This window comes from Crocodylus siamensis, chromosome 15 (genome assembly GCF_052110815.1).
Source record: "Crocodylus siamensis isolate JL-2025a chromosome 15, ASM5211081v1, whole genome shotgun sequence".
Lineage (NCBI taxonomy): Eukaryota > Metazoa > Chordata > Crocodylia > Crocodylidae > Crocodylus > Crocodylus siamensis.
In genome coordinates, this window is record NC_143409.1 from 394,103 (window position 1) to 419,589 (window position 25,487).

A 25,487-nucleotide genomic window follows, 5' to 3' on the forward strand; every position below is an offset into this window, starting at 1 on the left:
ACTGGAGTGGGAGGAGCTGCACGAGCAGGACTCAGACGCGGTTCCATGAGCGCACGGTAATTCCCAGCACGCAGAAACCAGCACTGCCTCTGGCCCTGCCACCTCCACAGCAGGCAAAGTCTGACTACCAAGAGCAAGGGCGGAGCCCTGCGATCTCGGAGCGGCTGGGGGATTCCCTCCAATTCCCACCGATGCTCAGGCAGTCAGGACTGTGCACCCCACGCATCCAAGGCAACTGGCACTGGCACGTGCACGGGTGGATGTGTGCCTGTTCAGATCCATGCACCTGGAGGCCTTGCTAAGCCTTGCCTGGTAACAGCTTGGGGCAGTGAGTCCCCCCACCGGCTGCACCTGTGTGCAGAGGACACACGTACCGTCTTTGTAGGTCAGGCTGGTGGCAAACTTCTTGCCATGGCTGCGTGCGTAGTCCTGGAGGTTGGGGGCACTGGAGGAGCCTCCCAGCACAGTGGTACTGAACAGCCCGGTGCACTGCGACCCTGGGAAGGCACAGGACTACATTAGTCACATCTCCATGGCCTGCACAGGGTGGTGGGAGGCAGGGCACCCGCTCCTTCACCAAGGGATGAACTTTGGGATGGGGCAGTAATCCTCTGCCCCTGGGAGAGCAGTGGCAGAGGTTGGCAGTTAGAGAGAAGCCTTGGTTGCTGGATGCCCCCTCCCCAGGCTTGGGGCACCTCCCCAGCTGCATCTAGCAGAAATGCTGAAGAGCCAGCAGCACCTGAGAGCAAGCAATGACTAGGGGTCAGCAGCAGGATGGGACCTGTCTATGGGCTGCGCAGGGAGGAGCATCTCTGGCAGGCATGGGGCTGCTGCAGCCAGCACAGTCTCCAACCAGTCCTGCCTAGATGAGGCCTGGCACCCCTCTGCCTTGAGCTGCCTGGATGTTCCCATAGGATGCCAGGGGCACATCTAACCAGGCTGCTCTCAAGGACCCTCATCCTCTGGTCACATGCACCAAACCCAGAGCCATGCTGATGCAGTTGCTCTGGGGATACCCTGCTCTCCAGGCCTGGCTCTGGTGTGGTGGAGAGCAGCAAACAGCCCTACCCCCTGCTTTGCCACTGCCTTTGGGTGGGCTCAGCGTGCACACAGCGCCGGGTGGGCGGGGCATGCACGGCAGAACCGGCCCCCCTGGGCCTGGCAGGGCAACCCCTATGCTGGCTCCGAGCAGCTGATGATCTCCAGGCATAGGCTGGGAAGCCTGTGAGAACCAGGGCCCACAGCCCCCGCCCTGCCACGACTCAGGTTTTAGGAGTATGCCTGCACGGAGCAGTGAAGCAATGGCAGCACAGGCAGAGGCATGCGCATGCTCAGCCCAGCCAGCCGGCAGCAGCATGGGAGCTGCAGGGACATGGCCGTCCTGCTGCTAGCCCAGGACACTGTGCCACCAGGCACTGTGCCACCATAGGCTATGAGCGATCCATAGGTTGTGCAGTTGGAGTTTGCTCAGCTGCTGCCAGCTGGGGGTGCCCAGGCCCAGATCCCCTTGGCTCACAGACAAATGCTGGGACCTGACACGTGTGATGTAGGAAGCATGAGGCCTCCCCAGCGAGGTCTCCAATAGGGGCTGTTGCTGCTGCGCTCCCTCCTGGACCGGGCTCACAGCCAGTGCCTACAGTCCTGCCATGGGGAACCCAGGAGGGAGCCTGTGGAGCAGTACAATGGTAGCTGTGGGCACAATGCTCGGGGTTCTGCACCTGTTAGCCAGCGCTCTGCCCAGGCCAGTCTGTGCTGGCACCAATGGTAATGGATGGGCCGCATGCGGAGCCAAGGGTGATGCTCCCCAGGAGAGATGCAGAGCCCCAAGCACTGAGCAGGGGCCTTTGGAGCACAGAGCCAGGCTCTGACCTTGCCTTCGGGTGCAGCAGACAACTCCACCCAGCCAGAAGTCTGGGCGTGGGCTGATAACCCAAGGTTGTCCTGGAGCCACAGTAAAGGGCTAAGCCTGTAGCAAGACTCAGTCTCAGGACAGAGCTCCTCGCTGCCCTCCAACTGCATTGACCTTGACCTGCACCATAGGGAAGTCTGAAGTTGGAGCTCCCTTCTCCAGTGGGCAGCCACAGGCATGTGGAGGGCCAGAGGCACTCAGCTCAGGTCCTGGCAGGAGGAATCCTCAGGCCAACAGCCTCCTTGCAACCAGAGTAACCCTTTGTCCAGCTACGCCTGCCAGCCAGTCCTTAAAGGGGCCCTGCGTCAAGGGCATGGCTCTGTTTTCATGCTGTATTTTCGACTAGGATATTCTCTATTGTCCTGTTATCCCCTGCAGGGCATCACTCACCCCACACCAAACCCTCGGCACTGCTGTTTCACACATCCCGCCAATGGTACAACGACAGGGGTGGAACAGACCCTGCAGAAACTGGCTCATCCAGGGGCTGCCAACAGGATCCACTCCCAGTGCCCGTGTGCCCCAAGCAGATGGTACAAGGTTGTCACTGAACAGTAGGATCCCTGACAGCCCTGCTCAGGGGCCTCGCACAACCAAGGTCTTGGGGGTGGAGAAGACACTGCTGCCACTCAGACATTTGAGGTGGAAGACCTCACAACCACTTGGGCCAGCATGGGGGATCCAGTCAGGTGGAGGGAGACGGTAGGTAATGCCATCTGTGTGGCCAGCACCTCTCAGAGAGCTTCAGGAATGAAATCCTGTTGCTTTCCAGGGGCCGCCTGCATGGGCTGCCAACTAGTGCGGGTCCCTCTGTGGGCAGCAGGGGAGAAGCATCCCTTGAAAGGCAACTGCCAGACAGCTCTGCTCCAGCCTTTGCCCCGTTTGGATGATCTCAGAGTGCAGGTGGCAGCTTCCAGCTCTCTGCAAGCATTCAGAAGAGCCTGGAGCCTTTCTGAACATCCTCGTTCTTTCTAAAAGGCTGAAGGCTCTTGCCACATCTACCATGTCCAGAGACTGCAGCCAGGCTGGAGCAGGAACGGAAGGTGCATTAGATAAGACTAACATGCAAAGTGCTCTTGGGAAAACACTTAGGTTGCCCTGGTCCTTAGACCAGATCCTGAAGAGCTCAGCTTTCTGCACTGGCAGGTAACTCCGTGTTCAACTGCTTGTCTCCGTGTGCTTTGCTGCAGGAGACTTCCAGCAGGACACAGCACGTGGGGGTGCATGGTATGGTCCTCAGGCATGGCACATGTCCTACACTGCTCACAGCAGCAGCGTTGCAGTGGTCCAGGGAGGCTATCAAGGCTGAATGAGCATTACCAGGCAGAAGCAGCAGGGTATGAGAAGGGCTGGCGCAGAGCGGGGTGCCCAAGGCCTGCGTCTGGAGGCTGCATTCTCTTTCACCCACCCAACAGGAGGGTCTGAACCAAGAGCTCCTGATTGCCCTGCCTGGCAGATGTTCTGGCGGTGAGGAAGCCATTTGTACTGGGCGGGGGGGGGGGGCAGGAGCTTCCAGCCCAGTGCCCTGTAGCTCTGGAGCACAGGGTGGAGGCTAAGGGGGAGTGTTTGTGCAGAAGCCATCCAGACTAGTCTCCTCCTCTCCCCTCAGGACTTCCAGCATGCCGAGGCCCAAGAAGTCCTGATTGGGGTGCTGTGCCCTACTCTTCTACTTCCCACTCTGACAGAGTGATCCTACATGAACCTGTCCAGCCCTCTGCTGAGTACTGTCAATTGTCACCCTCCCAGAATGATCACACTGTCACCATCCTGGGAGCGGGTGACGGGCCCAAAATCAGTGTGAAGCAGGTGAAGGGACACCTTGAGAAACTGGACATTCACAAGTCTGCGGGCCCTGGTGGATTGCACCCGAGAGTCTTGAAGGAGCTGGCAGACATCATTGCATCCCCCTTGGCAGAGATATCTGAAAAATCATGGTGCTCAGGTGAGGACCCGGATGACTGGTAAAGACCCAATGTGGTCCCTATCTACAAGAAAGGGAGGAGGGACGACCTGGGGAACTATAGACCAATCAAGTCTTATGTCCATCCCTGGAAAAATCCTGGAGAAAATTGTCAAGGGATCCATCAACATGACTGATGGAAGGCAAGCTTCCAAATGCCAGCCAGCACGGCTTTGTGACTGGCAGGTCTTGCCTGACCAACCTCATCTCCTTCTATGACCAGGTAACATGTGCCCTGGACAAGGGAGATGACGTGGACATCATTTATCGGGACTTCAAGAAAGCCTTTGACCTAGTTCCTCACAATGTCCTTATGGTTAAGCTGGGGAACTGTGGCCTTGATCATCATACGGTCCGATGGCTAGGCAACTGGCTACGGGGTTAGACCCAAAGAGTACTAGTTGACAGGAGAAAATCAACATGGTGCAGGGTGACCAGTGGAGTCCCTCAGGGCTGGGTACTGGGCTGGTACTCTTTAACGACTTCATCAATGATCTGGTTTCGGGAGTCAGATGTGAACTGGCCAAGTTCACAGACGATACCAAATTATGGGGTAGGGTAGTCACACAGCAGGACACGCTGGAGATGCAGGCCGACTTGGACATGCCCTCAAAGTAGGCCGACCAAAACCTGATGGCCTTCAATGCACAGAAGTGTAAGGTGCTGCCCTTGGTAGGAGGAACCCCCAACACACTTACAGGCTCAGCAGTACTACACTCGCTAGCACCATGACTGAAAGGGACTTGGCGGGGGAGGTCTTGATTGACCACAAGATGAATACGAGCCACCAATGTGATGTTGTGGCTGGCAAAGCTAACCAAACTCTGGCGTGCGTCCACTGATGCATCTCAGGCAAAGCCAGGGAAGTCATCCTCCTGCTGTACTCAGCCCTGATGAGGCCACAGCTGGAGTACTGCCTCCAGTTTTGGGCCCCTGCTTCAGAAAGGATGTGGAGAAGCTTGAGAGAGTCCAGAGGAAAGCCACTCAGATGATCCAAGGCCTGGGGCAGGCCATACGAGGAGAGGCTGAGGGACATGGAACTCTTCAGTCTGGAGAAGAGAAGACTCAGGGGGGACTTGGTGGCAGTCTACAATTATATAAGAGGGGTGCATCAGGATCTGGGAGAACAGCTGTTCACCGGAGCTCCCCAAGGGATAACAAGATCTAACAGCCATAAACTCCAGGAAAGCCGATTTAGCCTACACATAAGAAAAAAGTTCTTTACGGTGTGTGTGTCCAGGGTCTGGAACAGACTCCCCACAGAGGTGGTGCAAGCACCTACCCTGGACTCCTTCAAAAAAACAGGTGGATATATTTCTTGTTGGGGTCACTTGATCCCAGCTGACTTCCCACCTATAGCGGGGGGCTGGACCCGATGATCTCACAAGGTCCCTTCCAGCCCCTAATGTCAATGAAATCTATGAAACTGTTGGCCACAATGGAAAGCCAGGCAGCATGGTCGACACGGCAATTCTTTGCTGTGGGGAAGAGATCCTGGGGCTCGTTGCAAGGCTGGCCAAAAGAATGCATGTGCTGCCCTGCACGTGCAACTGGTATGTGGACTTCCTGGCTCAGGAATGCTGGCTGTGCACTCAGCAGCCACTTAGGAGGGCCACTCGTATGGTTGGGGGCCTCCGTGGCCAGCCCTATGAGGAGAGGCTGAGGGACCTGAATCTCTTCAGTCTCCGCAAGAGGAGACTGAGGGGGGATCTCGTGGCTGCCTACAACCTTATCAGGGGCCACCAGCAGGGACTCAGGGGAAGTCTGTTCACCCGGGCCCCCCTTGGAGTCACCAGGAACAATGGCCACAAGCTGAGGGAGGAGAGGTTTAGGTTGGATATTAGGAAGAACTACTTCACTGTAAGGGTGGCCAGAGCCTGGAATAGGCTCCCCAGAGAGGTGGTGCTCTCACCTTCCCTGGAAATCTTCAAGAGGAGCCTGGATAGGCACCTGGCTGGGGTCTTATGACCCTGCCACCCCCAGTGCTCCTTTCTGCCCATGGCCGGGGGGTCGGACTCGATGATCTGTCTAGGTCCCTCCCGACTCAGTGATTCTATGATACAAACAAGCCGGCTCAGCCAGAAAGCCTCAAACCCTCCCGCCTGCTCAAGGCTCCCACCCAGCCTAGGGAAAGCTTATGGCCACCTCGGGCTTCCTCAACCCCACGCAGGTGCCTGGGCTCGGAGTGAGGGATCGTCTCTGCCTCCCGCAGTGCGTGGCTGATGCTGCCCAGACCCAATGCCCGCTTCTCCCTGGCGTTAGATGTTATTTTCTCCCACCTCTCAAATGTAATGCAGAACCAGAAGAGCCTGGAAACAATTCAGTCCATCACAAGTCGAGAGAGGAGGGTGGCTTCCCAGATGCCTCGGAGCAGATCCCTTGCTCTGGGGAGTGCCTCTGCCCACTGGGTATGAATGTGCTGCCCTTTGTTATGACAGACAACCCTCTCGCTGTCAGGCTGGGGGCGATCATAGTTTCATGGTTTCTAGGGTCGGAAGGGACCTGAGCAGATCATCTAGTCTGACCCCCTGCCATGGCAGGAAGGAATACTGGGGTCAAACGACCCCAGCAAGGTGTACATCCAGCCTCCTCTTAAAGACCCCCAGGGTAGGAGCCAGCACCACTTCTCTTGGAAGTTGGTTCCAGACCCTAGCCGCCCTGACCATGAAGTCGCGCCTCCTGATATCTAGCCTAAATCTCCCCTCTGCCAGTTTGCGACCGTTATTCCTGGTCACTCCTGGCAGTGCTCGGGGGAACAGGGACTCCCCCAGTGCTTGCTGGTCCCCCCTGACTAGTTTATAACAGGCCACAAGATCCCCCCTCAGCCTTCTCTTGTGGAGGCTGAACAGGTTCAGGTCCCGTAGCTTCTCCTCATAGGGCCTGCCCTGCTGTCCCCTGACCATGCGAGTGGCCTCCTCTGGACCCTCTCCATACTGTCCACATCCCTCTTGAAGTGCAGTGCCCAGAACTGGACGCAGTACTCCAGCTGTGGCCTGACCAGTGCCGCATAGAGGGGGAGGATCACCTCCCTGGACCTGCTCGAGATGCATCTGTGGATGCACGCCAAGGTGCAGTCGGCCTTCCTAACTGCCTCCCCACACTGCCGGCCCATGTTCATCTTGGAGTCAGTGATGACCCCCAGATCCCTTTCCGCCTCCGTGCTGACAGAAGGGGAGTTCCCCAGCCTGTAGGTATGGTGCCAGTTGTTCCTCCCCAGGTGCAGCGCCTTGCACTTGTCTGTGTTGAATCCCATCCTGTTCTCGTCCGCCCACCCTTGTAACCTGTCTAGGTCTGATTGTAGCCTGTTGCATCCTGCCAGTGTGCCCACATCCCCCCGCATCTTAGTGTCATCAGCAAATTTGAACAGGGTGCTTTTTACCCCCTCGTCCAAATCACTGATGAAGATGTTGAACAGTGCGGGCCCGAGGACCGAGCCCTGGGGGACCCCACTGCCCACATCCTCCCAGGTTGAGAAGGACCCATCCACTACCACTCTCTGGGTGCGGCCCTCCAGCCAGTTGGCGATCCGTTTGACTGTGTGGGTGTCTACACCACAGCCCCCAGTTTCTTAATGAGAACAGGGTGAGAGACAGTGTCAAAAGCCTTCCGGAAGTCCAGGAAGACAATGTCCACTGCTACCCCCGCATCTAATGATCTGGTGATCTGATTGTAAAAGGCCACCAGGTTGGTCTGACAGGACCTGCCACTGATGAACCCATGTTGGTTGCCCCTAAGCATGCAGTCTCCTGCTGGCCCCTCCTGGATGTGTGCCAGCATAATTTTCTCGAACAGCTTGCCCAGGATCGAGGTAAGACTAAGCGGCCTATAGTTTCCCGGGTCCTCCTTCCTCCCTTTTTTGAAGATGGGGACCACGTTGGCCCTCTTCCAGTCCTCCGGTACCTCACCAGAGCACCATGAGTGCTCCTAAAGTTGTGCCAGGGGACTTGCAATGACCTTGGCCAGTTCCTTTAGAACTCTAGGGTGGAGATCATCCGGACCGGCTGACTTGAATACGTCCAACCCCTCCAGAAGCTCCCTAACTAAATCCTCGGTAAGCTGTGGCCCGGGTGCGCCTCCCCCGGAGCCCGGGGGGGGGCCCAGCAGGGAGATGGCTGTTCTGGTCCCTACTTAGGAAGACAGAGGCAAAGAAATCGTTAAACGTGTTAGTTTTGCCGTCTGGTGTGATGACCAAGTTTCCCATGGCATCCTGCAAGGGCCCCACGTTACCCGGGACCTTCTTTTTACCCCCTACGTATTTAAAAAAGGACTTCTTATTGTCCTTAATCTGGGAAGCTCGCCCCAGTTCCATCTCTGCCTTGGCCTTCCTAACTGCCCCCCTACATCACCAAGCAACTACAGAATAGCCCTCCCTGGTGATGACCCCTTCTTTCCATTGGGTGTAAGCCTCCTTTTTAGCAAGGAGACATTCCCAAATGCTTTTGGTGAGCCACGGAGGCTTGTGTGCTCTCCTGCTCCCTTTGATCCTCGTTGGGATTACCTTCCTTTGGCCTTGGAGGATCGTCTCCTTAAGGAGCGACCACTCTCCTTGGACACCTGGCTCCCCTCCCCTCTGGGACCTCAGCGCTTCTCCAACTATCCTCCTTAGCTCGTTGAAGTTTGCCCTCTTAAAATCTACGGCTGCTGCCTTACTGCAGGCCTTTGCCACCTTGCACTGGATGGTGACTCCCAGCAGGCGATGATCGCTGTCGCCCAGGGGGTCGAGCACCCATAGCCCCCGCACCAGGTCGTCGCCCGTGGCCAGCACTAGGTCCAACAAGGCGTTCCCCCCCCCGGTGGGGCTGTGCACCTCCTGGGTTAGATGGAGGTCCTGCACTCTGGCCAAGAACTTATGTGAGCGTTCAGACCTGGCTGACTGCTCTTCCCAGCAGATGTCTGGGACGTTCAGGTCCCCCATGACTACCACATCCTTAGCCTTCGCTACCTCTGTGAGCTGACCCAAGAATTCCTGGTCAAGCTCTTCTCCCTGGTTGGGAGGTCTGTAGTAGACTCCCACCGTTAAGTCCCGATCAATGCTCACCGTGCTAGATACATCTGCCCTTCAGCCTGGGTCCCAGCCACCTTCTCCCTCCAGTGCCAAAGCAGCAATTCCAGCCTCTGCCCTGCCCGGTCCAGTACACAGCCCCCCGCTGCTTGAGACACCGCAGCTCAGCAGGTTAGACATGAGCAGCATTTCAATGCAGGACCAGAATTCCTTTCCCTCTCCATGAGGCTGCAATGCAATGCAATGCAGGCTCTAGAGTGGGCAGAGCTGAAAAATTCAGTCCGATTCCTGGTTGATGTAAAACACGAGCAGGGCTGCTTTTTGTGGACAAAACCCTCTGGGAGTTCATCGGACACCAAGACACGCTACCAAGGGTGCTGGTGCACGTGCATTCCCTTTGCAGGTCACCTCTGAAGTGATGCCAGACTGCGCTGGAATACCATAAGTATTCCTGCTCTGCTGAGCGAGAGGAGAGGCTGGTGTGGCATTTCTGCACTGCCCCAAGGGAACATCTTCCTCACTCTGTGGCATGAGTCAGTCTCACAGATCAGTCACAATTTCCAACAAGACGCTTTGTCCTGACCTGTTACGGTCCCACTGGGCAAGAGCAAGCTGCAGCGCCCCAGGCTCCAGACAGGGCACAGAATCCTCCTTCCACGGGGTTCAGAGAATGAGGAGCTCCGCTCTCCACCCGCGGGCTCTGGCTGGAGACGACAAAGGGCCATGGCTGCTCCTACTGCTGCTGCCTCCTGCTCAGCTCAGCACAGCAGCATGAGGAGCTGGTGACCATCTGCACCTGCCCCAGCAGCCAGGGTCCTCACTGGCCAGGAGCAGCGGCAGTCCCTAGAGGCCTTCTGGGCTGCCACTCGCCTAGCAAGAGAGCCCAAGCTCTGCCCCAGGGAGACCAGCTGTCACCAGAGCTGAGCTCAAGATGCTGCAAAAGGCTAAGGAGGGAGTGGACACCATCACAGCTCCTGGAGAAGAGCCCTGCAAGCCCATTCACCCAGCAGGCCCTGAGCATGCCAGGGGCTGCATGCAAAAGCCCTTCTCAAGCTGAGCACAAAACAATGAACAGCACAGCAGCCAAGTACCGGGCCCTGTTGCTGCCACAAACACCTGTGCACTTTCCCTGCAAGGAGACAGTGAGCACCCTGTGTGCAACATGACAGGAAAGAATACATATACAGACATACGTGGCACAGGAGCCAGATGCACACCTGGAGGGACGGACAGATGTACATACAGACACAGAGGCAGAGGAGAGAGCATCAAGGGCAGGCGCATACCTAGGCCGCTTTGCTTCATTTCAGACGCCTGCCTGGAGTAGGTGCTGAAGAGGCGATACCCACCGGACTTGGAGGAGGACTCAGACAGCACCTGCAGGGACAAATGACACAGTCAGTTCTGGAGGGTCCCTGCGGCCATGGCTGTCCACCTCACAGGCCTGTGCATGTCAGCGAGGGAGAGAAGTGGCCATGTGGCTGTGGGCAGGGGGAGGGATGTTTTCAAGAGGCAGCAAGGGTAAATGTGCACCCACTCCTTATAGATCAGCTGCCTGCCCCGGGAAGTGACTCTGTAAGGGCAGAGCACACTGCACCATGCCAGGCAAGCTCCACGCTGCAGCTGTGCCACTGCTCAGACTAATGCCCTGCCTGTCTGTGCTGCAGATGTGCCCAGCAGCCCATCATGAGACCAGCAGCAGACCTCAGGGCACCCCTGCACCCCAGATCCTGCTCCAGTCACCAGAGCATGCTCCTTCCCCTCCCAGGATTCCTATAGCCCCTCTCTGCACCATGGGGGCTCTGCCCCAGCGGGGATCCCTTGCCTGCCTGTCACTGTACAGGCTCTGGGTGCCACACACATAATAATATAACAATGAACAAAGCAGATGTCCAACCCTGGAGACCAGCAAAACCCACAACTTCTGTCCTAACTGCAAACAAAACAGATGGCAACAGAGCGAGTTCACTCTCAGAGGGAGGCAACTCCAGGTCTGGTGGGCTCCAGTGCTTGCACTCACAGTGCCTGCCCAGGCAGGGCTGGAAGAGGAGGGGGCATCAGCTGCACTGGTCCAGACAGCGTATGGACTGTCCTAGAAGTGCCCTGGCCTTTCGGCAGACCAGGGCTGTCAGGCAGCACAAATGGCACAAGCCTCCAGGTAAGGGGTGGTCATGGCCTGAAGTGGCTTCAAGGAGTCTGGGGCCTATGCCGTTCAATTTCTTCATCAGTGATTTGGACGATGGGGTGAAATGCAGCCTGTTTAAATTCGCTGATGATACCAAAATTTGGGGTGAGGTGAGTACGCTAGTGGGGAGGGAAAGACTGCAACAAGACCTGGATAGGTTACAGAGGTGGGCTGACATAAACAGGATGCATTAATACTGCCAAGTGCAGGGTGCTGCACTTGGGCAGTAGAAACCAGCAGCACACTTATAGAATGGGAAACTCCCTTCTTGAGAGCACGGAGGCAGAAAGGGATCTTGGAGTCATTACTGACTCCAAGATGAACGTGGGCCGACAACGCGAGGTCACGGTCGGCAGGGCTAACTGGACCTTGTCGTGCATCCACAGACGCATCTCAAGTAGAGCCAGGGAGGTGATCCTCCCCCTCTATGCAATGCTGGTCAAGCCACAGCTGGAGTACTGCATCCAGTTCTGTGCGCCGCACTTCAGGAGGGATGTGGACAACATGGAGAGGGTCCAGAGGAGGGCCACCCGCATGATCAGGGGGCAGAAGGGCAGGCCCTACGAGGATAGACTAAAGGCCTGAATCTATTTAGCCTCCACAAGAGAAGGCTGAGGGGGGACCTGGTGACTGTCGATAAACTCACTAGGGGGGACCAGAAAGGTTTGGGGGAGACGCTGTTTCCCCTCCCGCCCCCTGGCATGACAAGGAACAATGGACACAAATTATTAGAGAGTAGGTTTAGATTAGACATCCGCAAGAACTACTTCACAGTTAGGGCAGCTGGGAGCTGGAACCAGCTTCCTAGGGAAGTGGTGCTGGCTCCTACCCTGGGGTCTGTAAGAAGAGGCTTGATGACTACCTGGCTGGACTCATTTGAGTCCAGTCTTTTCTCCCGCCCAGGCGGGGGGTCGGACTTGAAGATCCATAAGGTCCCTTCTGACCCGACTTCTATGATTCTATGAGTCTGCTCCCCCGGGACACACCTGTTCCCCAGCGGCACGGCTGCAGATGCTGGGACAGCTGTCGGGATCAGGGGTCCAGGCCCACGGAGCTGCTGGGACAGTCAGACCAAGCTGCCAGACCCCCCACCCTCATTACCTCCATGGACCCCGTTTTGCGGTTCCGGATGAGGGGTGACCTCCGCTGGATGCTGATCATCTCAGAGGGCAGCGGCGACCTCAGCTGCACTCGGTCCGTCTCAGTGATGTTCTTCACCTTGGAGAGATCCTCCATGCTGCCCTGGTCTGGCTTCTTCTCTTCGTTCTGCAGCGAGAATGGCAGCATCATGACCACAGCAAGCAGTGGGTCACCCAGCTGGGCTCCTTCCAGGCTTCACCCTTGGCAGGGCTGGGTCAGCAGGACGCTGTCTCCGCACATGGACATGGCCCCAACACCTCTGCACAGCCAGAGCAGGAATGTTGCCCTCCACTCACTGGGACTGGAGACAGGGTCACCACAGAGCCACTGGGCACAGGCTAACTGGAGTGTGACCGACTGCACCCGGCTCCCCAGTAGCCCGGGAAGAACTAGAGTCCTCTCTCCAGCAATGTGCTTTCCTGAGGGTAGGACCTGCCCTTGCCAGTACAAGACTGTCTCAGGCAGCGAGGAGGCATGTGCCTGGAGCCCATGGCTCCCCACATGGGCATGCTGTCTGTGCCGTGGATGGTGCTGGAGCTCCCAGGAGCAGTGCTGGCTCAAGCCTGAACATCACCACACGGCCCAGCCCAGTCTTTGGACCAGAGCCCAGCAGCCAGACTCACCTCTGCTGATGCGGGGCGAAAGCCAAACCCTGTAGGGACATTTCCATCCTCCTCACAGCCTTTCACCCCAGGGCTGAAATGCAGCTCCACGTGAAATCGCTCCTCTGAGGATGGGTCCTGGAAACACACACACACACATCAGTTGTCTTCTACATGGGCTCCCACCAAGCCAAAGACCTGCTCCTGCCCTGCCAGTACAGCAGGCATCCCAAGCCCCCTTGGAGAGCTGGCAGAAGCAATGAGATGTGTCTGGGGCAGACCCAGTGGGACTATACTTGCTGGCACAGAGCTGCTTCCAGAGGAACCTCCCCACAGAACTGGGACAGGCCCTTGCCCCTCCACAAACTCAACACTTGCCACATGGTGTAGGACTGTCCCCCAGCCCCGCTTCCTTTGCTTCACATTGACAGATGTGCTCCCAAAAGTTGATGAAATAGATGGCTGGGACTCGGCCCTGTTACGCACAAGGTGAGACTAGAGAGCTTTGCTGCCATGCTCCCAGCCTGCAACCCCTGGTCAAGTTAGTGCAGATCCTGTAAAAAGAGATGCTCTGCTGTACCCCAAGCAAACTGTCTGTCTCACTGGTGAAATTCTCACCTTGTTTTCTTGTCTAAATTTGTATAGCTTCAGCTTCTCGCCAGTGGCTCCCCCTACCAACACTAAACAGAAATGTGTTTAATGCTTCACCTTTTCCAGCAAATGCTACTCTTGCTAGGATTTATTTTGTGGCAAATATATTTAAATTTCTTCTTAGTGTCATTTAACCTGATTAGATGTTTATTATCTTTGGGTTCCTTTATCAACCATCTGCATTTTGTTGACTTCTAATGTCATAGATGTTATGGCCAGAAGTCTGACCTGTACAACAGGGGTCAAATCTCCCCCATAATTTCTGCATCAAGACCTCAAATATAGCAATCACCATCAATTCCCCCGTTTCCTTTTTGTTTTTTGGTTGCTGCTTTCCCTTCTCATCTAACCAAGGAAGCCGCCTCCTGAAACTGTGAAATCTACCCACGTGCTTACACACATCCTAACCACTGCCCGCATTGCTTTTAGTTTTTCCCTGCAAATCACTTTTAACCAGTGTTAATCATGATCTTATTCAGCCAGAGAAATTGGTTCTTTTAAAACACCAAGGGTGCACACACATGTACAATGGGTCAGGAGAGCAATATGTTTCCATGTAACACCCCCAGGTTTGATCACTGACATCCAGCAGCTACCAGGTTTTAGCTCAGTGCTTCTTCACTGCCGTATTTTCTCGCATATAACCTGTTCCCCCTCACCCCCACAGCTAGTTGGTGAAAATCAGGACATTCGTCATATGCAAGAAAACCAGAGGCCCACAGGCCCAGCAACTGTGGCAAGGGAGCTCAACTTTCTGCCAGCATTAGTTGCCACAGCTGTAGGAGCCATGGCTGTTAATGCTGCCACCTTTCCTGCGCTGCCAAAGCTCCAGCCCTGTGGTCAAGCCCCTTGTGCACCATGCAGGCCATCACATGGGGTTGGTCTGTGGGCCACAGCCAGTGCAAAGGGCTGGCAGCGGGCTTGGAGCAGGCTTGGCCCCCTAGCTGCTGCTGCTTAGTTTCTACAAAAAGGAAAATATTTTTCTCTTCATGCTGTCTTCCAAACACGGGGGGTGTTTTATATCTGGGGGTGTGGTGTGCACAAGACAATATAACATTTAACACATGCAGGTATCTGGTTGTTCACCCCACAGGAGATCAGTCCCAGACCCCAGGCCCCCACATGGGGACCACGGTCCCTTCCCATACATCCATGGAAGGTTAACAAGCCACAGCAAACCCGAAGGGCTCCGTGTACCTCTTGCTGCAGACAGAAAGGGGCAGCAGAGGAAGCCCCATGCCCTGAAACAAGACTCCAGCCTCCAGGGCCAGACCAGAATACTCTGCCTCCAGATCTCACAGACGTAACCACAGGCCACCTTACAGCCAGTCTCCAGTGTTTCTGGGACACTTCCTTTCCAGGCGGGGCAGGTAGCAGCTCCGGCACCTGGCTGTAGGTGCTTTCACAGCCATGCTACAGCCCATCCATTAAATGCACATGGGTCTGAAGACTCTGCTCCACTTTGCCCCAGTAAGCAGGAGGTGCTGCCCCAGGCATTCGTGTTTGGAAGTAGGTCTGCCCTGGACACGGCCTCCCCACCCTCAAAGATCAGCTGGGACCTTGCTGCTAGGTGTGATGGGAGCCAGTGCCCCTGGGGCTCCCCTCCACAGCATGATAGAAACATCCAGTTGGGGACAACAGCCGGGCATCAAAGCAGGGCAGCTTCACCCCCCTGCTCTCACCTTGTTGTTGTCCTCGTAGAGCATGATCACAATCTGGGTCATGTAGTTGAGCTCTGAGACGGCACTCAGGTAGTCCATGGCTCTCTTCCATTGCTGGTCTTTGTTCTCCTGATGCAGACACAAGGGGCAAGCGACACGGACACCAGTGAGATGGGGCTGAGGGGGCTCCCCTCCATGTTGAGCTGCCATGCACATGGGTTCACGTGGAGGGAGGAGCACAGGCAGCAAGCCTGTGCCTCTGGGGGAGTGGCAAGGAGCACGGGTGGCATAGGGTGAGGGAACAGGTATTGAATGGAGGACTGGGACACTTGACACCTCTGAGGAGAGGCACTAGACCTGCTGCACTGTGTCATGATGGGCAAAAGGCCCTGCTAAGTGAGCACTGACACATGCCAGTCCCCTGGGAGCCGATGCCCAAAGACAGGACAGAAGGTACCAGCAGGTGTCTGCAAAGCAGGACTGCTCCTGCACTGGGGAGTGCAGGTGCATGCAGAGCTAGCCAGACCACTGGGGAGCTGCAGCACACCAAGGCCTAGTCTCTGCCAAGGACAGATGCAAGACAGGTGCAGGCTTCAGAGCCTGGCTGCCCATCCCTTCCCCCTTACTGCTGGAGACCCTCTCCCCCCAATCCCAGGTCACTTCCTCCAGGGGATCATTGCTGCATTGACTGCAGCCGAGTTTCCCAAGAGCAGGACCAGCTGCTCAGGACAGCAGCCATCACCCTTGCTCACACAGCAACACCTCGCCTGAGCTTCCCACTGAGCTCAGAGGGGCTGCATCTGACAGGGATCGGCCACTGAATGAGAAGACAAGCAGGTTGGGGCACTTACATCCAGGAGCCCACCGTAGCGGAAGATGCTGAGCAGGGAGTGGACGTGGCTCTCGCTGGTGAAGTACAAGCGTGTCCGGACATGGCGGCCAGGCGACAGCACCCCTCGGGAATACCTGAGTCAAACCCACCCGTGTCAGCTGGTCACCCTGCGCCTGGGCTCCATATGGTCACCTCCTGGTGCCTGACAGGAGCCACTCAGCAGAGGCATCTGTGGCAGAGCCATGAGGGGCTGGTGCCAGACCAGCTAAGTGAGCATAGGGCGCAGGAGCTGCCACAGCCTCTGCCAGAGCTGCCACGCCAGGCCAGAGATGGCCTCCCTTCCCCCAGCGCCCACTCCCTGCACCTGCTGGCACTGACAGGAGCACCAAGAATGCACCTGCCCGCTACCACTGCCTGCCTTTGCATGGCCCCCTGCCCCTGGCAGGCAGCACTACTCTGCACCCCCACGCCACTGCAACGGGGCCCTTACAGCGGGTGCAGCTTGTTGACAGACTCGTCCTCGTGGGTCCTTTGCAGGTCCAGCTGGATCTTCTTGACAAGGGGGAGACAGAAGCCGATGGCAATCTCCAGCTTCTCCTCCTTGCTGATTCCGTATTCCTGCAGCAGCGAGAGGAGACAACAGTCCAGCCTTGAGCTGGGGCCCAGGCCCCGGCTGTGCACAAGGCAGAGGTCCCCTTACCTGTGCCCAGGCCCCGAGAGCTCCTGCAGCATGCCCAGACCTGTGGCAGGCCCAGGCTCTTCAGCAATACCAGCTCCCAGAGCCTCCCAGGGGCCGTGTACTCCCTTCCTACCCCTAAGGCTCCTCCTGGAGGGAGGCAGGCCTGGCTGCCCCCAGCTCCTCCATTTAGCGTTGGCTTCTGAACAAGGCCTGGAGGATGCGGGGAAGGCAGCTGGGAGTGAACCAGAGTGCAGGGAGAGGGCCCCTGCCCAGGGGTGGTGCTGAGGGAGCGCTCAGTGCGACATCTCCTACTTCTGGGGCCAATGCCGGCAGCGCCAAGGAAGGAGTCCAGGACAGAAACAGAGCCCTCATTACTGCCTCAAGAAGCCTCAGAAGGTCCCCATGTGTGGAGGATCAGCCCCACAGGCACCAGGTGGAGAGAGGGAGAAGGGCCGCCCTGCTCACACTGAGGGAGCTTCCTGGAGAAGTCTGCTGGATCTCACGGGCAGCTGCAAGCAGTAGTGTTCTGCCGCGAGCACTGCAGGGGTGGCTGCACAAGCTGCTGCATCCCTGGGGAGATTCTGGCTGCGCCATTGCTACGTGCAGCCTGACGCACTCGGATACTTGGCCTGGCTCATGAGACACCCTTGCACACAGCCCCGCACTTCTCCTGGCAATGACAGCAGCGTGGGCATGTGCAGCGCTACACCCCACTGCTGACCACAGGCTGCCCCCTAGTTGCACCCAGGAAGAGCCAGTTCACTGCAGAACAGCTGGGCAGGGCCTTGAAAGAGTGAGGCCTGCATCACCTGCACCCTGGGCATGGGCGGGAGGGTCCTGCACCAGTGCTGCGTGCCAGTGGGGTCAAGCCCAGGTGAGGTATCAGCACTGGCAGCGCCAGGGAGAGCGAGTCGTGAAAACTTGGCAAGGAGCAGGGGGCATCTTGGCCTGGCCCAAGACGGAGCAGGATGGGGAAGCACCTGCCTTGCTCTGGGCTGCTCCCTACAGGAAGGCGAGGCGAGAGCTGGGCCAGCCTGCAAGGCTGCCAGCTGGGCCGGTCTGCCCCAAGCCACGCAGCCCAACTGCTGGCACTGGGTGACAGCCGGCCTCCTGGGCTGAGCTACAAGCTGGGAACAGGACTCACACCAGGACGTAGGGGAGAGGAGCCCCTCGTCCAGTGGGACAAGAGCCCAGAGGACAGACCAGGCTTTGCTCAGCCCCAGGACCATGGTTCCAGCAGAGCCAAAGGCTCCTGGGCAGAGGGTGCCACTAGGGCACCTGTCCAAGAGCCCAAGGCACTTGTCAGCCCTAAGCAGAGGCCGTGTTTGGCAGGGGCCCTGGCACCAGGTCCCTGGCACTGGTCCCACAATGCTGTGCACTCACAACGGAGCCACGCTGGCACCATGCCTTAAATGACTCCCTTCCACTGTCACACAAGTAGCAGCTCTCTGGGCTCCAGGCTGCTGCCCTCAATCAGTGCCAGTCTGCCTTGGATCCCTCCTCCCAGAGGCCCGGAGTCATCAGCACAGTCATGATGCCAGGCCAAGGGCAGCACAGCATGTTTGGCAAAGCCTCACTTGAAATCCTCAGCATGAGCTCAATGCCTGCAGGTTTCCCCTTGTGCAGGGTGCCAGGCACACCACCTCAGCCTGATTTCTAAAGACTACAGGGCTCCGAGGCTGAGGCCACCCTTGCAGCTCTTGACAAGACCGGGGCGTCTTCTTATGGAGTGGGGATGACAGATCCATAGATCTGTCATCTGGGAAGAACCTCAGGCTCTGGCAGGGCAGGAAGGGGAAAGGGCAGTTCAGCCCCTGTGTGCCCAGGGAGCCCTGGGCCCAGCATCCACTGTCAGGTCCCAGTGCTACCAGGCAGATCAGCCTCCAGGGAGGGTTGATAGCCCAGGAGAGTCCTCCAGATTCCTTCCCTGAATCCTAGGCCCTCTAGAACCACCTGTCAGTGCTGAGGCTTCAGGCCATACAGGAATGGATCCACGCCTCTTCTCATGTGCTGGGGAGGGTCTGAGCAGTACAGCAGCAGAACGGGAAGTTCTCTCCTCAGATGTGCAGGGCACCAGGAGTGTGCCACTGAGCATGACCACACAGGAATAACTCTGTTACACCCAGCCTGTAACCAAGACCCCCATGTCCTGGCACAAGTAGATGTGGGCAGTGGGGCTCCCTGTGTGCTGTAAGGCAGGGTCCTAACACTGAATTCACTTGCCCATAACGTGCTATGCCTCAGGGGAATGTGCTGCCAATGCAGAACCAGCTCAGCACCTGGGAGGACCTGCCCCTGAGCAGAACTGCACTGAGTACAGACCTATTAGCCCAGTGTGTCCAGCAGCCAGCACCGAGGGGAGGGCTGGCAGGAGGAAGGAGTGGGAAAGTAAAGGGAAGGGGAAGCAGGTCTGGAGAAGGGGAAAATGAATGCTGAGGACAGCTCCCACGTTCCCTGGGCTGCAGAGACATGATGGCAGCTGACTGGCGTGAAGTATTACTTTGACATAACTGGGAACAAGGGGCTGCATGGGCACAGGGCAGCACAGCTGAGATTGGTGCACAACCCAGCACAGGCTAAGAAACACTGTGCTATGTAATGGGCCCTCCTGCTCGAGGCACTACACCCAGGGCTAGAGCACCTGGCCTCATGCTCTGATCTTGTCTCCTTTCATGCCCCAGCTCCAGAAGGAGCCAGAGAGACAGAGCCAGGCCTGCGGCATACCTGGGGGATGATCACGTCCGCCAGAGCCTTGGAAAGCTTGAAAAGCTCGGCCGTGCCCTCCAGCTGCAAGGTGCTGTTGTGTTGCACATCGTATTTGATGCAATCATAGATATCGGGGATCTTGCTGATGTCATAGCGCCCGCTCTTCATGCGGAAGTCCCGCTCCAGCTTGCTCCAGCGCTGCAGCATCAGCTCCAGCGTCTCGCTGTGGTACAGTTGCAGGTCTGTGGAGCAGCAATGATGTACATGGCTTTGACGTGGGGACTGCAGCTCCAGACAGAAGAACCTTCCCACCTCCACCCACCCGGACCATGCTGCTCATCTCGGGTCTGGTCACTCCCTTCCAGCTTTAGCCTCGCCTCTCCCAGGCTTCTGTCCAATGCCTCTGGGCTGCAGATGCCTGTTTGTAAAGCTCCCTGGTCCCCAGAAGCAGGAGTCCAGGCTCTGCCCCAGACCCTCTCCTCCCAGCCCAGCTGCCCACCTGCAGATTTGGGATCCTCCAACCGTTTCTGTATCTGGGTGGTGAGGTTCTCAATCAGGGCAAAGACCTGGTTGCAGACCTCCACGGGGTTCTGAATGAATGCCATAGAGCTCGTCAGTGAGACACTGCCTGTAGGTGCCAGCTGCAGAGAAGAAACTCAGTGAGGCTGGCATCCCCAAGTACTGTGCCTCCAGCCATGTCACAGCAGAAACACTTGCCTGCTCCCCTCAGTGCTGCAGGCTGCCTGCTGCCCCCTCTGTCCCACCCACTGCAGGCACGACAGCAGTCCACAAAGACCCAGACAATACTAACAGGAGCAGAACCATTTCCATTCCATGTTGTTGCCTCTGGTTACAACAGAAATGCTCATGACCACTCCTCCTGAACCCAGCTGCAGAGAGATTCTGCAGAATCTCACCACACTGGAAAGCCCGGATTTTGCTCCTAACACGTCAGAACTGGTGGAGACGAGCGCTGATGGGGGTTTATCAGTACAGGAACAAGCAGCTCAGGTTCCACATGGAGCATGTGGGGGCTGGGCGGATGAGAGCCACAGACAGAAACACTCGAGAGGATTCTCCAGCTCCCCTGAAGGTAGGTGGGGACAGTAGGGGATGTTCTGGAAGAAGTGACCGTGAGAAGAGGGCTCCTGTGAGGAGGCAGATGGAGGTCCCTCAGGGAAGCAGCTCGCTGAGACAGAGGGAGGGTGGCCCCAGCATTTTCACAGAAAGCTCAGGAAGGCTGGGTGGTGGTCCAAGCGTAGGAGAAGAGATCTGGCACTTTGTCTGTTTTGTTTCACTGTCTCAGAGCATTTGACTTTTTCTTTCAGTGCAATAAGCCCTTTTGTTTTACCCATTGTTTGACACGAGTGCCTGTATTGCACTGTGATTTCTGGGCAATTAATATCTGGGGCATGCACCTTTGGTGCAGTGGGGGCCAGTAAGCTTCCACAGACCCAGAGTGCATCTCTGGGAGACCCTGACAGCTCAGGGGTGTGTCACATCTGCATTGACATTACCAGACACTCTTGAGCCCAAGATCAAGACATGGAACAGAGAGGCCTGCTCTGTCACAAGCCCAGATTCTTGCCGCAACAGGCCAAGATGTAGCCTGGCCTCATTCAGGAGCTTATCAAGTTCCATCTTTTACAGGGTGGGTTTCTGCCTCCCTCACTCCTTCTGGGGGGTCTGTTTCAGGAGCCTGTGCTCTGATGGCCAGGACCGTCTCTGAACATGAGCTGCTTTGAGAGACTCATACCATGCACAGATCACACTGTCCCAGGTCAAATCTGCTCAGAGGTCTAATGCCTCAATGTTACACTGTCAGCCAAGCCCATGAACTCAGAGTGCCGTGTTTGTGTGACAAACCTGTTTCCATAAAGGCTTGCTGGTTACAACTGTACTCCCACCCTTCAGTCCCATTCTGCAGTTGGTGCCCACCCCTGCCCTTCACACCCATGCGTTGGGCTGGCCCAGGGCTCCTGGGATGCCCTTGTACATGTTGGTACTTGTGGGCCCACCTGACCACAGTGGCAAGGGGACATTACCTTCTCATAGTCCTCATCACCGAACGTGGTGTCCTTCTGCATGATCTCGTGTAGTCGGGCCTTCACACGGTGCTGACAGCTGCTAAGGGAGTCGCTGTCGCTGTCCAGCAGCCCATTCATGTTGGCGCTCTTCACCATCTGCACTAGGATGGGCGTCAGCTCCCCCTCCAGTGCCAGCAGCCCCTGCAACAGCAGCACAGGCAAGGCTCAGCTTGGCCCCGCTGTGACCAGCTCTCCTGTGTCACCTGATGCTGCAGAGACTTGGGGCAGCAGCCCCAGCAACGGCCCACACAGGCTGCCTTCTGGCTGCATCTTGGCTATGGCACAACTGGCTCGGGCAGCCGAGCACCTGAGAGCCGCATGATGCAGACATAGCTGCACTGCTCTGCATGCACAAAGTAAGCACGCTGGGAGTCGAGCTCCAGAAGAAGCGCCCCTTGGCTGGTTGTCACAGCAGACTCCGGCCACCTCCCACACCGCTGTAGGAGACCCCTCGCCAGCCATGGCCAGCAGCCCCTCACTCCCAGGCAGCAAGGCTGGCCAGTTTAAAAGCTGTTCTGGTGGCAGGCGGTTCCATCCCAGGAGCTGACTGAGAAAGGGATGCCTGGGGCTGCCAGCACAGTGGCCATCAGGGCACCCCAGGAACAAGCGAGATGATCCCTGGTACCATGGTAATGGGGAGCTACAGTGAAGGGTCCCCCAGAAGAACCCCCTTCTCCCATGTTGGCTGGGCCAGCCTCAAGGAAAACCACTGTCCCTGGGGGAGCCCCAGTGGAGGTCTGGGGAGCTTTGCTGCCAGGCAGGAGCATGCCGAGTGGAAGAACCTTGGCAAAAGCTGCTGCCGTCATCTGCACGCGGCCCTCGTCCGAAGCATAGATCTTGAGGTCATGGCGGTAGGTGCTGTGCAGTCGCAGCAAGCCGCAGCCTGGGAAGCCGGCATAGTCCCCTGGAACACAGAGTAAGCTCAGCCTGCATCCGGGTCCATCAACCTCCATCCCATGCACCAGCCCCAGCTTCTCTGAGAATCACTGCAGCTGCAATTCTGGGCTCAGCTCATTGAGCACACGGGCAGCCCCAGGTGCTGCAATGCTGGGGGAGGCCAGCACTACACACCAAGTGCCAAAGGGAGAAGCTGATGGATGTGGTTTGACCGGACCTGCTGCAGGAGGGGTCTGGCCCATCCTCCCAACAACAGACACAGCAGTAGCAGCAAAATGGGGAAGCCGCACAAGCCAGCTCCAGAGGGTTAAAGGAATGCAACAGACTATTCTCTGTGGCCACAGGGAACAGGACAAAAAGTAACTTCTAAGCCTGCATAGACAATGTGTTAGAGGGGTAGGGGAGCAGAGGGAACACTGCCTGCCACCCCACCTCCTCTCTGGGGTAGAGCTGTGGCCTAAGAGGAGCAATGGAGGTGGCCAGGCCACAGCGGCAGGCCAGAGCTGCAGCCTGGTGCACGAGTGGATGGCAGCAGGAGGAGGTAAGGACAGCCTGGCCTCCTCTCCCCTGGTTACTTGTGCTGCTGGCAGTGTGGCTGGTGCAGGACTTCCAGCAGCAGTGGCAGCAATGAGTCTCACTGCCCCACTCTGCCCTCCTGCTCTGATTCCTGCCTGCTGGGCCACGAAGGCAATTCATGCCTGTGCCGGTCCAGTCAGGCGGTAGCCCTGTGCCCCCTGTGGGGGCACAAATTGGGTGGGGGGGGGCACATACCTCCCCCAGCCCACACACCCACCCTCTGTCCCACAAACTGGGAGGCTGGGGCCTGGGGGAAGGTGGGGATGTGGGTTGGGAGTGAGGGGTACTGGCAGGGCCAGGGGGCTGTTTTCTACTTCAACTAGTTACTGGGTCAGGACTAACCAATGTTTTACAAATGGGTCCTGGTACAAAAAAGGTTGAGACCTACTGCTGTAGGGGACCCTACACAAGGCAAGTGCCTGAACTGCTCTGTTTCTGGGGCCAAAATGCGAGAGGATCCTTCTCCTAGTCACAGGCTTCAGGACACACCAGCACATGCATTAAGCTGCATCTGCTCCTAGCCAGCCGTGCCTGTTTAGCTTGTGAGTGCATGCCTAGATGTCCAAGCAGCAGGGATAACTGAATCACTGCCTGCATGAGGGCCCAACACGCCATGTGTGGGACTGTAAAGCTGCCTCAAGAGGTTCAAAGGGAGCAGGATTCCCCCACACAAGATGAGCATGCCAGCAGGGTCCTGGGCCGCACAGAGCTCAGTAGAGGGGGGATCAAAACAGCACTGTCCCCAGCCCTTGCTGAGCACAACCTTCCCTTGGCACTGCATGCCACCCAAGATGGACCCGCCAAAGGGAGCTCACCTTGGCCACCAGGGTACATGCACCGGAAGGCCCGGCCCAGCTCCTCCGCCTGGACGCGTCCTGCTGGGGTCAGCTCTCCCCCCCACTTCAGCACCAGCAGCAGTGATGGGGCAGCCTCCTTGCGGGCCTCTGCACAGACAAACAGGCAGTCAGGATGTCATCCTCCTGCTTACTCGGCCTTGGTGAGGCCACAGCTGGAGTACTGCATCCAGTTCTGAGTTCCACAATTCAAGAAGGATGTGGAGAAGCTTGAGAGAGAGTGCAGAAGAGAGCCACGCACAAGAGATTAGGCCTTATGAAGAGAGGCTGAGAGCCATAGGACTCTTCAGCCTGGAACAGCACAGGCTCAGGGGTGACCTGGTGGCTGCCTATAAGTACATCAGGGGTGTGCATCAGGATCTGGGGGAACTCCTGTTCACCAGAGCACCCCAAGGGATGACAAGGTCCAAGGGTCACAAACTCCTTCAAGACCATCTTGGGTTGGACATGAGGAAAAGCTTCTTTACTGTCTGAGCCCCCAAAGCCTAGAATAGACTCCCTCCAGAGATGGTGCAAGCACCTACTCTGGACTCCTTTGAGAAGCATTTGGATGCTTATCTTGCTGGGATTCTTTGACTCTAGCTGACTTCAGCCAGGGGGCTGAACTCCATCTCTTGAGGTCCCTTTCAGCCCTTATGTCTATTAAATCTATGAAGTCACAGCAGTGCAAGCCTCAGGCACAAGCTGCAGGACTGATGGGCCTGCAGGTGACGGCAGGAGTCAGCCTGGGCTCAGTTCAAGCCCACTGAAAGCCTCCCAAGAGACTGCAGTGGAGCCTCAAAGCTGGGAGCACCAGTCTAGACAGAAAGGAGGCAGTTTTCAGGGGAACAACAGCTGCTGTGGACACAGACAGCAGCATCCCTAAGCTGCCTAAAAGAGTGGATCCCAGATCCTAAGGACACGAGCCCAGAGATGGCAGCCAAGGGGAGACATGGCTAGTGCTCCTGGCCAGCACTGCACACTGCTGGGGGCAAGCACAGGGATCAGAGCCCCCCAGCTGGATGGCAAGGCTAAGGCCTTTACCTTCATCCTCACTGGAAGCTTTCGGGTGCCCATGGGGCAGGTAGGTCAGCTGCACCTTGCGGTTGATTCCGGAGAAGTGTCCATACCTGTCATGGAGACACAAATGCAGGGAGGTTCAATTCAGCCCATCCTCGGGGACCCAGCAGCACAGCACAGTGCAGGCTCTTATGCCCCCATGTGCCCAGCCTGGCCAGGGCTCACACAGATGCTCACCCAGCACCATGGAGCAGCCAAGACCTCATCCACTACTAGGGCTTTAAACTAGGCTCGTCGGGGGAGGGGGAAGATGAGGGCGGAGGAGATGATGAACTACCAGGCCCAGCAACAGCCAGCGAGCCCAGACCAATGGTCAAAAGGGAGAAACAGGTAAGTGATGGGGGACGGGGCATTGCTGAGACTAGGGGGTCAGTGGGCACAACCGTTGGAGGCCTCAAATGCCTCTACACGAATGCTCGAAGTATGGGGAAGAAGCAGGAGGAACTCGCCCTCCTCCTAGCTGTCACCAGCCCTGACATAGTAGGGATCACAGAAACGTGGTGGGACTCATCGCATGACTGGGCGGTGAGTGTCAAGGGCTATAGGCTATACAGGAGGGACAGGATAGGAAGGAAAGGTGGAGGAGTAGCACGCTACATCAAGGAGGAATATACTTCCTCGTTAATTAGCAAGGGGGTAGAGGGGGGGCACTCTGAGGTGCTCTGGGTTAGAGTAAAAGGCAGTCCA

At 57.2% G+C, this 25,487-nt stretch overlaps 1 protein-coding gene across 14 annotated transcripts in view; it reads right to left on the reverse strand.

The window, feature by feature from the left end:
• PPIP5K1 (diphosphoinositol pentakisphosphate kinase 1) overlaps nt 1-25,487 on the reverse strand; it is a 71,934-nt gene that overhangs the window by 13,460 nt on the left and 32,987 nt on the right. For 13 of the 14 annotated variants that reach the window (XM_090029162.1, XM_090029163.1, XM_090029159.1 and 10 more), the window contains 13 exons: nt 24,765-24,850; nt 23,703-23,831; nt 22,197-22,318; nt 21,373-21,555; nt 19,827-19,968; nt 19,346-19,569; nt 16,433-16,560; nt 15,962-16,076; nt 15,132-15,239; nt 12,820-12,936; nt 12,158-12,322; nt 10,158-10,248; nt 375-497 (listed from right to left, as the gene is read on the reverse strand). In XM_090029162.1, the coding sequence (XP_089885288.1) occupies nt 375-497; nt 10,158-10,248; nt 12,158-12,322; nt 12,820-12,936; nt 15,132-15,239; nt 15,962-16,076; nt 16,433-16,560; nt 19,346-19,569; nt 19,827-19,968; nt 21,373-21,555; nt 22,197-22,318; nt 23,703-23,831; nt 24,765-24,850 (1,733 nt within the window). Of the gene's footprint in view, nt 1-374; nt 498-9,454; nt 9,576-10,157; nt 10,249-12,157; nt 12,323-12,819; nt 12,937-15,131; nt 15,240-15,961; nt 16,077-16,432; nt 16,561-19,345; nt 19,570-19,826; nt 19,969-21,372; nt 21,556-22,196; nt 22,319-23,702; nt 23,832-24,764; nt 24,851-25,487 lie in introns of those variants that run through there. The other variant, XR_016439343.1, reaches the window with a different exon arrangement.